Below are 14,691 nucleotides of genomic sequence, written 5' to 3'. Positions count from 1 at the left end.
GGGGGAAAAAAGGGCAATGGATGAGTGGAGGTGAGCAGTGATCACCGGCAAGGGGTTACTGGCAGACCGCATGCACACTGCTGAAACCAGGAAGGGGACACAGCACGGAATAGTCAGAGGGTGCAATACCAGAAAGGAGGCAGTAGTAGACAGGAGACCACCGACCTGACCTGCCTTTTTCCCCCCGATGTTAACTGACAGGGTAACTAACGGGCGCGCATTTGTAATCTTGATTGACCATTTCACCAAAAGCGTCACTTGTGGTCGATCCATGTCACGCAACAGTGATTTGCACACAGTTTGTGCAATCTTCAAGGCACAAGTGCAGGCCTGATGAAAGGCTCCGTGGTATTGTGAGCCATTGGATCCACAGTAAGGCTGTTGGATTTCATTTCAAGTAGTGCTCCTGCCTTCGCACGACTCTTTGGGGAGGTACACCTTGTATTTTCAAATTAAGTGATAATCGTACACATTCAACGTCGAAGTTATGAAACGGGCAAAAAAAAGGACAAGAATGAATTGCAAGTTCAAGTTGTCTAAAAATTCCGAATTCATGTTGTGTCATCGTGGTAGTCTGGCATAACCTCGTGCTCAACATGGGTTTGCCATTGATGGCTTTGGATTTTGTAAATTTTTTGCATAAATGTAATTACCATAATTTCATAGAGTAAATGCGGGTTACGTTTCAGTGCCAGCAGAGGGAGTTGCATCTCACGGCACTGCCCTTCGGATGTAAACATAACATGGACTGTCCCTTCCATATTTAAAATGGAAGGTTGCATGCTATCATTCAAAAATAGTAGACCGTTGTGTGCCTGTACTTTGGCCAACATTGTATGCACCACTTGTGCTATGTAGGAGTACTGGGATGGGTTTCACATGCCAAATGTGGCCTCTTCCTGTCTTGCATGAAATTCTACAATTCCTTTCTTGGCAAGCCTTTTCTTTTGATGTTTTGGGGTCAGTTTTGTATAATGAGGCCTATTCCGATTTTACCCTGTTGATATCAGGATGCCTGTGATTCTGGCAAAGAGAACTTGACATTAAAAATTCATCGCATGTAGGCCTAGATGAGCTCATTCTGTTCCCTCCTTTGACCCCGCAGCCAACAGGACAGCACGTCGATGAAAACCACGCTGCGCATGATCGGCCGTTGCTTTCCCAACCTGCAGGGCCTTGGAGTCGGTGGTCCCGGCTGTGATGCAGAGGGATTGGCAGCGATCGGTCTGCAACTACAGTACATTTTCGATACCTCTATATCACCATTTACAAATAATGTTGGATTACAATAGTGCATGATGTATCGTCGTGATGAAAACTTGTTTTGAGATCATTCTGTACGGATTAATCTGGAACTGTAATTTTGATCTGACGCTGTAATTGGAACAATCCTTTCTGTCATAATCGTCACTGTTTGGGCTTCATGGTGTTCTCTCTTTGTGTGTGTGTATTCCCACATAGTGAATTGAAAGGGCAGAGGTAGGACTCGTGTTAGGACTAGCAAAGTTACCTCTGCCACCGAACATGGATGGAGGTTATGTTTTCACCCCTGTCTGTTTGTTACTTGCCGGATAAATTCCGGCAAGTATGTTGGTTGGTTGGTTTGTCTGTCTGTCTGTTTGTGCGCAGTACTACATCTACATCGTTGCACATAACATCGCCATACTTTACACACATATTTGCCTTGCCCTGGAACAGACTGTGCCCAATTTTTAACTCTCTAGGCCCAAGGTCAAGCTCAAGGTCACCCAAAACGTGAAAATCGTTTTTTGCTAACTAGCAGCGGTACCCACCCTACGGGCGGGGCTTCAATTGGGAGGCCCAAATGAAAAGGCAAAATATCAGAAATTGAAGGCTTTTTTATTTTAAACGATTTATATAAACATCCGTTAAATCATATCACACGCAAATCATCAAAATCTAAACAGTATCTTTGGAATTTCAACAATAATCTTACAGCCGCCATGTTGGTGCTAGCCGTCACTTTGAGGCGAAGTGAAAGACGCCTCAAAGCTGTCACATTCACAATCGCTATGTCGTATGTACTCCCGATACTTGTTTCCTTCATTGTAAAAACTACCAAGTCAACAGTTAAAAGGATTTTGAGCCGATAGGTGTTACGGCCTTGGCAAGATCGATGGAGACAGCGATCTGTTAGCTTATACACCGCCCAAATAGCTATGTGGAATTCTCTCATGTAGAGATTAAACCCACGTCGTTTGAACTTTGGCAGAGGTCATTATTTACTTTTAATGATCCAAAATGGCCGATAAAAAAGTACATTTTGGCAAGTCCTCGGTCTCTGACCGATTTTTCATTTGTTTTTCTATTGGTCTGTCTGTTTATGAATGGGATATATCAAAAATTTGTGGACGGATTTGGACGGAATTTGGTGGAGAGGTTGGGAATGTGACATGGACGAAATCATTAGATTTTGGGGAAGATCCGGATCCGGATCTGGATACCAGCAGGTTTTTAGTGATCCTTCACCACTGAGTGATAGGGCCTAAAACGATGTATAGTGCAATGTCTCAAAAAGTTGTGGACGGATTCAGACGAAACTTGGTGGTTAGGTAAGGTGTGTGACAAGGACGAAATGATTTAATTTTGGTGAAGATTCGAATCCGGATCAGGATCAGAGAATTTTTTCACGTGATTTTTTACCATTAAGTGATAACGCAAAAAACTATATATAGAACAATATCTCAAACAGTTATGGACGGATTCGGACGTAACTTGGTGGACGAGTTGGTTCGGTGACAAGAACAAGCTGATTAGATTTTGGTTCAGGTCCGAATCCAGATCCAGCCGATCAGTGGGACGCAAAACGTAAACTGTTGAGCCTGGCGGAGGTATGCACTCTACCGAGTGCCGTTCTAGTTGTTTGAGTTGTCCATTCTGGATTTCATTTCCGATAGAGAAAAATCCAACTACAAACTATATTCCCGCTTTACATGTGGAGGACTGTAAAATGCCGTCCTATTAAATGGAAAAATTGAATGGCTCAATGCCTACCACTCTCTTGAGGATGTTAAGAGATCCTAAGATCCTTTTTGAACATGAGACCATTGCGTCAAACCCATCGTTGAGTCTCCCAATTTATGCTACAAAGCTCAACTTGAGAAGGCAAACATTGTGTAGGCTTGATAGGCCTGATGGCTTCTTCCTACATTGAAGTTCCTTTGAAGGGAGCTACTATTATTATTACTATCAAGTTGCGTGTGCCCGCACGGGATTCTAAACGGGTAGGGATGTGGGAGGCAAAAACGCAAATGGTGTCTTCTGTCATCGAGCCGGCAATCTGGGAGTAACAATTCGCATTAATTGCCACATCTGATGCAATTTAAATGCTTTATTGGAGATGAGCTGCTCCATTTGAAACTTTCGATATATGTAGCTTTTTTGATGCCTCGCGCCCGTAATAGAAATTTGTATTTGTGTTAAAGCCAGTGACCAATTGCAAATTAATAGTAGGATTATTAGTATACACTGTCTTGAAATATATATAATTATATATATATATATATAGCCGTGTGCGTCGCATCAGATGGCGACCGCGCTCTCTGACCCCTCCACCAATCACGTGCCGAATCGCCTCCCAATCGCGTGAGGCTCCCAGCAGGTTACGTCACGTTGTGGGCGGGGCACTCATTTGGGTGAGAACAAAGGTGGTTTCACCGGGGTTTTCTCACAGTCCTCCCCCCCTAAGTAAAAACCCCGTCGAATAGACGGCGTTTTTAAAACCAGTATTTGTAGTAGGTGCAAATCACATGGCAAGATGATGGCGGTAATTGCTAACAGGCAATTAACGCAATTAACAATTACTAACACTTATTAACAACAATAACGCAACAACGCAACAATACAACGCAACGCAATAGCGCCACACAATAGCGCAATTATTAACGCAACAGGCAATTAACAGGCAACAGGTTAACAGGTAGGTTAACAATGACCAAGTTTTTTTTTTTTTTTTTTTTTTTTTTCACACACAATATTAAACACCAAACACCACATTACTATCTACCCCACAAGAGTTACCCTTCACACAAAGCACAATAGAGAGGCAAGGGGCCAAACTCAAGGGGGGGAGACATTTACAGGAGGGAAACGGACCGAGGAGCAAGTCTCTTTCGGGAGGAATGGAGGAACACTACAATCGGTATCCCCTCTCCGCCCGTGGGCCCCGCTTAACCTTGGGGCTCCTTATCTACTAGGTGGCGACTAAGGAGGTCAGCTAGTCTGTTCTCCACTCCCTTCACGTGTTTGACTGTGAGGTCGTATTCGGACAGGAGAAGCGCCCAGCGCAGGATACGCTGGTTGGAGGTTTTGGCGTGGCTGAGCCAACCGAGCGGGTGGTGGTCGCTGTAGATGGTGATAGGTCCATGGCCAATGTAGACAGCGAATACCTGGATTGCCGCCATGATAGCGAGGAGCTCCTTCTCCACGGTACTGTAGTTCCGCTCCCTGGGCAACAGTTTGCGCGAGTAGTAGATGACGGGTTTCACAACCTCATCCTCGTTTTGCGTGAGCACAGCTGAGATCCCGAGATCGGATGCATCGGTGAAAATTTGGAACGGCACGGAGAAATCGGGTGCCTTTAGAACCGGTCGGTTTGCAAGGCTTCTCTTCAGCGCATCGAACGCCGCGTCGCACTCTGAGGTCCACAGAAGAGATATGGATCCCTTCTTACTGCCACGGAGAAGGTTGGTTAAGGGGGCAGCGATTTCCGAGAACCGCGGAATGAACCGTCGGTAGAAACCGGTGACTCCCAAGAATCGTCTGAGATCCTTTTTGGTGGCGGGCGGCGGGAAATCCACTAAGGCCTCCACTTTGGCCTTGACCGGAGCTAATTGCCCACTGCCCACTTCATAACCGAGGTACTTCACTCGGCCGCGCCCCATATGGCATTTGACGGCGTTGAGAGTCACGTTATGCTCCGATAGTCGTGAAAAGACGGCCTGGAGGTGCTTAACGTGGTCTTCCCACGTGTGGGAGAACACGGCGATGTCGTCGATGTAGGCCACGGCGAAGTCGTCGAGCCCAGCGAGAACCCGGTTAATGGCTCGCTGGAAGGTGGCCGGGCCACCTCTGACTCCAAACGGCATAACCATGAACTCAAAGTGGCCAAACGACGTGCAGAAGGCACTGACCTCACGCGCCCGATCTGTGAGCTGGATTTGCCAGTAGCCCTTCATGGCATCAAGGACAGAGATGAAACTCGCGGTCCCTAGACGATCAACCAGGTCGTCAAGACGGGGTAGCGGGTACGAATCCCCTTTTGATACGTTGTTGAGGCGACGGTAATCGACGCAAGGTCGCCACGTGGCGTCGGCTTTCTTGACTAAAATGAGCGGAGAGGCCCACTCACTGTTGCTGGGTCGGCAGACACGCAAATCCAACATCTTGGAGACTTCTTGTCTCATGACGGCAGTTTTCGCCGGGGACACACGGTAGAATGATTGACGTATGGGCGGGTGGTCACCGGTGTCGATGTTATGGAGGACACCCTTCATGGTTCCAATCCCGCCAGAGAACAGACTAGGATAGCCCCGAAACAACACCTGCATATCTTTTCTCTGTGGCTGAGTCAAAGGCTCCAACTGCGGCAACTGATCCTCCGCGGGTCGTTGATCCACCCAATATTGGGTTGGGTCATAGGACACCTCGAGGGGAGTTGGAGTAATATACTCCGGGAGGCATCCTGCGTTGCCTCCGTCACCTAAGAGGTCGCGGCTGTGCTCCGCGGCACCTATTAGGGCGATCGTGTGCGGCCGCCCCACCCATGGCTTCAACGCGTTGACATGGGTGATGCGTTTTTTTATCCGCTTATCTGGCATGTCCACCACGTAAGTATGGCTCCCGACCTTCTCACGGATAAGATAAGGCCCCTGATAAGAGGTTACCATGGGCCGTCCGGCATGGGGCAGGTGGACCAAAACCGGATCGCCAGCCTTGAAACTCACCGCCTTCGCCTTCCGGTCGTAACGGAGCTTCCGCTCCACGGCTTGATCCGCCAGGCTGATACCGGCAGCCTTCAAGGCCTCGTGGATCCTTGAGCAAGTCTCGTGGATGTGGTCTGGAAGAGAACGTTCAGTGGACGGCGGGGATTCCACCCAACGTTCAAAAAGGAGGTGCAAGGGCCCTCGGGGCTCTCTACCATACAACAAGAAAAACGGAGAATACCCGGTACTCCGATGTGGGGCACTCCGGTATGCAAACAAGAGCCAGGGAATCACCTGATCCCACTCACCACCTACTTGCTCCGTCACCGCCTTGATCATTGATTTGAAAGTCCCATTGAACCGCTCACAGGCGCCGTTGCATTCAGGACGGTACGGACTGGTGGTCAGGTGCTGAACCCCTAGCTCGGTCAGGAATCCTTCAAATACTTCCGACAAGAACACACTGCCTCGATCCGTAAGGAATTTAGTCGGAAGGCCATGCCGACTAAACAAATCCTTGAGAGACTCTACGGCATGGGCGGAGTCAGCTTGCTCCAAGGGATAAGCCTCTGCATACTTGGTAGCTTGACATATGACCGTGAGCAAATAGCGTTTCCCGGAACTAGTTTTGGGCAAAGGTCCGACAAAATCAGCGGCCACAAACTGGAAAGGCTGACTGACCACGGGGAGGGGCTTTAGGGGTGCCTTGAAAACCTTCACTCCTTTTCCGAGTCGTTGACAAATGGGACAGCTAGCGCAATAGCGCTTGATGTCTCGCGACATGGCGGGCCATATGAACTGATTCTTGACCTTGGCTAAGGTCTTGGCAGCTCCGACATGACCCGAGGAAATATTGTCATGGGCCAATTGCATGACTGACTGACGATGCCTCCCTGGTACGACAACTCGGTGTCGGACCTTCCACGTCTGGGTGGAGGACATGTTCTTTGGGGAATACTTCTGCATCAGCACACCTGCACCATTCACATAAAAACCTGTTCGTTCCGGCTCGGAGTCTTCTCCCATTTCCCAGAGGATGGCAAGGGTGGGATCGAGGTGCTGATCCTCCACTAAACTGGTTACCGCAGGCAATGCGGGAGTAACTTCCGCCCCAGAACTGAGGTCGCTAACCGCCTTGGAGGACTGATTCTCCTCCCCGGATTTGCCGACCGGCGAACACGTAGCTGGGGTCCCTGGGTTACAGGCGGAAGCGGTCCCTGAGGAACACGGCACCTGAGGTTGGCTTGACGGGAGGCTCGGATGGGCTTCAGCTGACGCAACGTCACCATCGGGAACTGGAGTCGAGGCGCTAGGCTCCTCGGGCCAGAGTGACGATATGTCGGACTCCGCCACTCCCTCCGCCTGTTTACTCTGGGATCTAGTGACCACCCCACAGGTCAGAGTCAATGACTCCTCCCTGGCCATGGCATCATTGCCAATCAACAAGGAGACCCCGGGTACCGGGTAGTAGGGTACCACCGCACAGGTCATTGGACCTGTAAAAATGTCACTCCGGACCTCGAGGAGGGCAAGGGGGTACCGGCCAGGAACCTGGTTAATGCCCCGAAGGATGATATACTCGCCGGTATAGCGCATCTGAGAGGCCGGAACTACCCCCGCCCGGAGAACACACAGTGTCGCCCCAGTATCCCGAAGGTATTGGGCCTTAAACTTCAGCATCGAATCAGGGCCGCCCACTAAGGCTGTCCCTGAATAATCCTGATACAACGGATGAATGGCATTAGCCTCGGGGGCAGTGACCTCTGTCACCGATGCCACCGTCGGGTGCGAGGGCTCAATTGATGGCCTCCACTGACCTTCCTCCGGTTTAACAGCAGGGTTGCCTCGGTAGGCCGGACTAGCGGGGTTAGAGAAGCAGCGGTCTCCACCGTGCCCCACGCGTTTGCAGAAATCGCACCAGGACCGTGCCCTGGCCTGCAGCTCGCGACCGCCACCAGTGGAGGGCCTCGGAGAACCCTTCCCCTCAATCCAGCCGCCGGGCAGACGGGGGGCGGGCTTGATCGCATGATCCTCCGTCTTACGACGCGACTGCGTGACTTGCAGCATTTTGCACGCCAAAACATGTTTATCAATAAGGTTGACGCAGTCTGCCAAGGAAACAGTGTCTTTGTCGACAAGAAACAATGCTAAGTCAGGCGGAAGCTGTTGATCGATACGGTAACGCACCAGGAGTTCCGCAACCGCTTGAGGTAACTCCACCTTGCTCCCCTTGAACCATCTCTGCAGCTGTTCCAACAAGGCCCGCGAATGTTCCTCATAGGTTTGACTGGACTCACGAGTCCAGCTGAAAAAATTTCTCCTATAAATACATGCGGACACCGCATAGGCATTCAAAATCTCGGCCTTCAATGCCCTGTATTTGTTTGCGTCCTCGGTTGCCATCCTCGCATATACCTCCCTCGCCTTCTCAGATAGATGGCTCACAAGATGGCCGACCCACAAGCTCTCATCAATGCCACCGGCAGCCAACAACTTCTCCGCCATCTCCAGATACGCTTCTGGCTTCGTGTCTCCCGTCCAGTCCGGCAAACGAACATGAACAGTTTCCGGGACTCTTGCAGCAGACCCCTCTGCCCGCAGTCGTTCAGTCAACATTCGCAACTCATGCTCTCTGACGCGTTCAGCTTCTGCTGCCGCATGCTCTCTCGCTGCTGCCGCACGCTCTCCCTCTGCTGCTGCCGCACGCTCTCTCTCTGCTGCCGCATGCTCTCTCTCTGCTGCTGCACGCTCTCCCTCTGCTGCTGCCGCACGCTCTCTCTCTCTCTCACGCTCTCTCTCTGCTGCCGCATGCTCTCTCTCTGCTGCCGCATGCTCTCTCTCTGCTGCCGCAGCACGCTCTGCCTCTGCCCTGTCATTCTCCCTGTTATACATGTCAAGTTGTTGAACCGGAGTCAGCCCGGTCCAGAAGGGCGAACGCATGCATTTAGTCATGATGGAATCGCTTCCTAACATCTCGGGTTGAGTGACCGGGTCAAGGCTGCTTGCGTCGCTCACCTCGCCACCCACGTGACTGTCAACATGATCAGGTTGAACTCTCACTTCCCTGGTCGACATAGCTTGGCTACGAGTTATCATACGACCAGGCACAAAACACAACCTCAACACAACGCTCAAACACAACGCTCTGTTGGGGAAATACGACACAACTACGCAATATCACCCGCACATCAAATTGCCAATGAGAAAAATACCACGTACAAATACTCACGTTTTTTTTTTTTTTCGGTTGTTTGGAGGGATCCGAGGCTATTCGCTTATTCTTTGTCGGTTGTTTGGAGGGATCCGAGGCTATTCACTTCTCTGCCCAAGACAGCGTCCTACGGCGAGAAAGTTCCTCCCAGACGGCGTCCGCTGGTGAGAAGGCGATGAACAGATGCCAGAAGATGTCGTCCACTGCAGAATTCCCGTCTCAATCGAATGGCTCTTACTTGAATGATCCTAGGACGAGCAACCCATTTGTCGCGATCCCGTCTGTGGAATGTATCCCAGCACGGAATACGGACGTAAATGTCCGGGCTTCAAGTAATCCACGTAGTGAACCAAAAGAGACGCAATAAACACAATTGTGTCTTAATCGGCCTTCTAGGGGTAAGGCACGATTATTTATTGGCTCGATCACAAAAACCATGAAAGGTAACAAAAGGTAATATGCTGCACCAGCCGGCAGGAACTGTCGGCACAGACGCTCCAACAGGACGCAGGTAAGATCACTCGCGGCTCCAATCGACGGGCTCCGGGACTCGGAGGATACCAGGATGGAATACCGCACAAGGCCGCCAGGAACGGTCGGCCAGTAGCTCCAACACGAAGCCGGGAATCACTCGTTCTCTTCTGGAGTGACTCGCTCGTAAAATACAGAACGGTATTCGACCAGCCCAACTCGGCTGTCCGGAGGCTTCAAGGAAAACCCTTTTATGATATTTCCCACTCGGAGCCTTCGAGCCGTGTGCGTCGCATCAGATGGCGACCGCGCTCTCTGACCCCTCCACCAATCACGTGCCGAATCGCCTCCCAATCGCGTGAGGCTCCCAGCAGGTTACGTCACGTTGTGGGCGGGGCACTCATTTGGGTGAGAACAAAGGTGGTTTCACCGGGGTTTTCTCACAATATATATATATATATATATATATATATATATATATATATATATATATATATATTTCTGTTTTTCATCTTTCTTTTTTTTTTTTCAATGATGATCAGTTTTTGGAACGAGAGAAGCCTAAGTCCACATACAACAAAACATAAACATGGGACCAATGCAAGTGTATTAAGGGTATTGGTATTTGTTTAGGTATGCGACGTTTCTTCCATAATCTTGGCCATAATCGGAATGCCTGAGTTGATAGGTTCCTAGAAATGATCTTCCGTAATCCTAGAAATATGCACCTAAAAAAATTAATTATAATCCGTATTTTTTTATTATTTTGACATTCGGGATGGCACTAGAGTTGGGATTTGGGAATGCTTTTTGTTTGAAGGAAAAAGACTGGAGGGGGTTTAAAGCAGGCTTTGTTGTACATATTGTAGATCTGTAAGTTGTTGTTTTTTTTCTCCCATCTTAATGAAATGAGGAATACCTCTTCTAGAGTTACGCACACTCACCTTTGAGCTATCTAGCCTGGATTTTATTACCGGCCCGGCTATATACTGTCATCCTGGTGCTTCGCAGGCAAGAAAATACATCAATGTGGGTGCCGTCCCTTGGGTGGACGTTAAACTGGACGTCCCTCCTGCTGACATTAGTTGGTGGACGTCAAAGATACCATTGTGTCCTTCACAAAGAGTAGGCGAGCTTTCACTGGCACAATTACAAAGTCCTGCTCTAACCTATAGTGGACACTACATAAGCAGCACAGCTGTGCTCCCAGCAGATTATGCCACCTGCAGCCATGGGTTGAAAACTAAAGAAGAAGAAGCTTTCATGAATGCAGAGAATGCTCTTGCAATATGGCATGAAATTGTGGTGACAAATTTCCACTGTATACATTGTATGGGTAGGGATAGAGGGGTTTCAGAGTGGTCAGTGCAAGGGGGACGTGGTTAAGGGTTAATTTTCCGCCATATTTGCATCCATAATAAATAGGTCCTTCAAGAACTGTTTTCATCACAATTGTTTGCAAAGAATCTTTTGGGCCTTTTGTCAGATGAAGCCATGTTTTGACCTTTGGCATTGTATATGTCGTGTAGCACGAAGCTGCCCTGAGCTTCGCGCGCTGGAGCTCGACCACGTCAAGGAGGTGGGATGTGGAGTAGCTGAGATGATATGTAACTGGGGCCTGCGGAGGCTGGAGGTTTTGGCCTTTGTTTTCACCCCTGTAACTCCTCGTGCACTCCAGCACTTTGCAGGTAAGCATAAAGCCAGATGTTGATGAAGTTTTCTTATCCTAGAAACCCTATGTGGTATGCATCTCGCCCATTGACCCTCGTACTCTCTGCCTTCTTCCCAATTTCAATCCCTTGTCATTCAACTGCCGGTCAGCTTGCTGCCCACTTTTGAAATCCATCCTAGTGCACGTGGGTATTTCAGATTACTTTGAAGATGTGGAGAGCCTGTTGAGCCAGCGCTTGTATGAGCAACTCATAAGCAAACTACAGGTAAGGGTTGCGCTCGCTGTGTGTGTTGTAGATGCAGGTTATTGCCCAATATGCCAGAGTGAGATGGATTAAAACTTGTTTGGCCATATTCAGTGAATGTTACGTCATTTGGTGTGCCATCATGTTTGTTTGAATTCTCAAAAGGAGGAAAGTTAGAACTAAGATTAATTTGTATTTGCAACTCCATTGAGACGTCGAGAGGAAGTGGAAGGGTGGGATTGGCCAGCAGTATACTTTACAGCTGTTTGATTCTCCGTTCAACCCTTCCTACATTCGGATAAACACTACATCTGCCAGCAGGTGGCACTGCATAATAGAAAAAGTCCAAACATGGTGCGTTAACTCGCTCATGACATAAAGTTGGATTATGCAGTTGATGTTAAGGAGCAACTCATGTAACCAGATTGATTATAACCGGGAATGGAGCGGGCATTGCCCTCACTCTTCCACTTTGCGAATTCCGAGGAAACTATTTTTTTGGGGCAAAAACTTGCCTGAGATGAGAAATCTTGTCTAGTCTTGGCAGCAATGATCACAAAATCTGAAAAGAACAATGCAAATAGTTCCCTATAATCCCATATCCAACGTATTAAACAATGGTAGCATCTGCTTTTGTGAGGACGTCTTATGTCATTATGGGGCCCTATATTTATTATGTACAGAGGAGGTGGACATGGTGGAAGGAGGGTTGAAAATTTCAAACTGTAATTGGGAATAGAGGATAATAGAGAGAAACTAGAACGCCACTCAGTCGAGCGCATACTCCCGCCGTGGGTAAAGTTGGAATAGTACGATTTCACAAAAGTTTGAGGGAGTAGTTCAGTGATAACACAAGACAAGACAACACAAGACAGACACTGCACAGATATATATTTAGAATATACAGAAGATAATGTTTAAACAAAACAAGGCAATTTCACTTACATTTTCGGATTCAGCGTTCAATTCTATATAAGTGAGTGTATTTTGAGGCACGTGTGACTTCAAATAAAATTGTAAGCCAGGAAAACGTTCGTTTCATTCTTTAGGGATACAACATGTAAAACTGGCCCAAACGTGAAAACAAAACTCGCTCATTTTAAGTCGAACAAGCAGCTAATGCGACCACTCATTCTTCTGGGAAGAATCCCGTGCACATGCTGGTCACACTTATAAGTCACCTAAGTCTTTATAAGTTCATCAAATACTGACACCGCGATTGACATTCGCTGAGGTAAATGTTGAAATCTATTTCTGAGGTAAAAAACAAACAAACAAAAAAAAGCAGTTTAAAGCATTATACGTATCAAACAATACATTTTATGAAACGGGGAAACCTAATGGACACTTTGGTGGTTTTAAAATGACAGAATATGTCTTTATTAGAAAGAAAGAAAAAAAAAAAGAACCTTGAAGACGACGCTGCTAACAAAATACACTGCTCAACGCATAACCACGAGTTTAAACTACATTTACAACAAATATGAAAACTATTTTCATATCACAATGTTAAATATAGAATATATAGACGATAATGTTTTTAAAAAATGAGCCCTATCTTCCAATGGTAAACAATCCTTCAAAACATTCCTGGATCCGGAATAATATCCTGAGCTTCACCAAAATCTAATCAATTCTTCCTTATCCCAAGGGCAATCATCCCACCAACTTTCATCCAAATCCGTTTAGAACTTTTCCAGATATCTTGTTCACAAACACATGAACACACACACACGAACACACACACACACGGACACGAGTGAATGCATTACTCCCTGGCGGGAGTAATTATGGCAGGATGGTTTGGGAGGAGCAGGGTAAGAAGAGAACTAGTTTTGGCAGAAATTGGAGTATGATAAGGGAAGAGGAGGACTACATCTGGGGCATATGGAGAGGTGTTTGGGGAAATCACCAATTCCGCCATATTTCGCTACACAACTAGAACGGCACTTGGTGGAGTGAATACCTCTGCCAGGTCAAACAGTTTACGTTTTGTATCCCACTGATAGGCCGGATCTGGATCGTTTTGTCCTCGTCACCGAACCAACCCATCCACCAAGTTTTGTCATAATCAGTCCACAACTTTTTGAGATTTCGTGCTACATGTCATTTTTTGGCCCCATCACTTTAGCCGAGAAATTCTCGTATCTGGATCCGGATGTTCCACCAAAATCTAATGGAATCTTCCTTGTCACATACCCAACCAGTCCAGCAAGTTTCGGCCGAATCATTCCATATCTTTTTCAGATATCCTGCTCACAAACAAGCAAACAGTGATGAAAACCTTCGGTTGCGGAGGTAATAAACACTCGTGCATGACTCCTTGGAAAATGGGACATTACGCGAGGTATTAAATGGCCAGAGGATCTGACTTGTAATCCACATCGACATTGAAATAACCATTTTGAAAGATGGTGTAACCAAATATCCTTGTCTTTACATGCGATAGATGCACATGTTCGTCTCCATTCTTTCAATGTACTATCCTCCTCAACATGAAAGTAGGTGCTGCTCGTCCTTGCCGTTCATCACAGCAGGACCTCGGTTTTGGATATCCATTCGCTGGAATACAGTGCCCAAGCTCAGGCCAGTGAGCCAACCGAGAACCATCGAGGTCATTTATGAGCTGCCATTTTAACGAAAGGCATGTGCCAGACAAGAACATTATGTTTTTGCTAAAGCCAGCCACATGCCCTCACTCTTCCGCTTTGCGAATTCCAAGGAAACTATTTTTTGGGGCAAAAACTTGCCTGACATGAGAAATCTTATCTAGTCTTGGGAATCCTTTTTATTGGCTTGCATTTGCTTGTGTGTAACCCAATTGGGCTGAGATTCTTCATGTTTTTGCCTCGATTATAAAGCGTGTTTTTTGCACCGAGAGCTTGAGGTTACATGGAGGAATTGGCAAATAACCAGCAACCTCGACAGAACATTAATCTTCTTTTTTTTGCCAGCTGGATCACAATTCATCAGCAGCGTAGATGCCCGAACCACCCCCTCCTCCTCAACTCTCCCACGGCCCCCGGGTACATTTAGTCAAACCTACTGGACCCTACTGGACCTTTTTTCCATTCATATACCACACTCGTTAGAGCGCCGGTTCTGCAGAAGCAGTTTCTTGAGCTGGGGTTTGAAACTCTGCATGTGT

The 14,691-nt window shown here is 47.7% G+C and overlaps 1 protein-coding gene across 1 annotated transcript in view; it reads left to right on the top strand.

The window, feature by feature from the left end:
• LOC137420687 (F-box only protein 41-like) overlaps positions 1 to 14,691 on the top strand; it is a 168,841-nt gene that overhangs the window by 127,394 nt on the left and 26,756 nt on the right. The window contains exons 11-13 of the mRNA XM_068105963.2: positions 1,106 to 1,224; positions 11,157 to 11,315; positions 11,449 to 11,564. Coding sequence (XP_067962064.1) covers positions 1,106 to 1,224; positions 11,157 to 11,315; positions 11,449 to 11,564 — 394 coding nt within the window. The remainder of the gene's footprint in view (positions 1 to 1,105; positions 1,225 to 11,156; positions 11,316 to 11,448; positions 11,565 to 14,691) is intronic.

The sequence above is a fragment of the Myxine glutinosa genome, chromosome 2 (assembly GCF_964187855.1).
Source record: "Myxine glutinosa chromosome 2, kmMyxGlut1.1, whole genome shotgun sequence".
Taxonomy (NCBI): domain Eukaryota; kingdom Metazoa; phylum Chordata; class Myxini; order Myxiniformes; family Myxinidae; genus Myxine; species Myxine glutinosa.
Note: the sequence above shows the minus strand (reverse complement) of the source record. Positions and strands in the feature narration are given on the sequence as shown.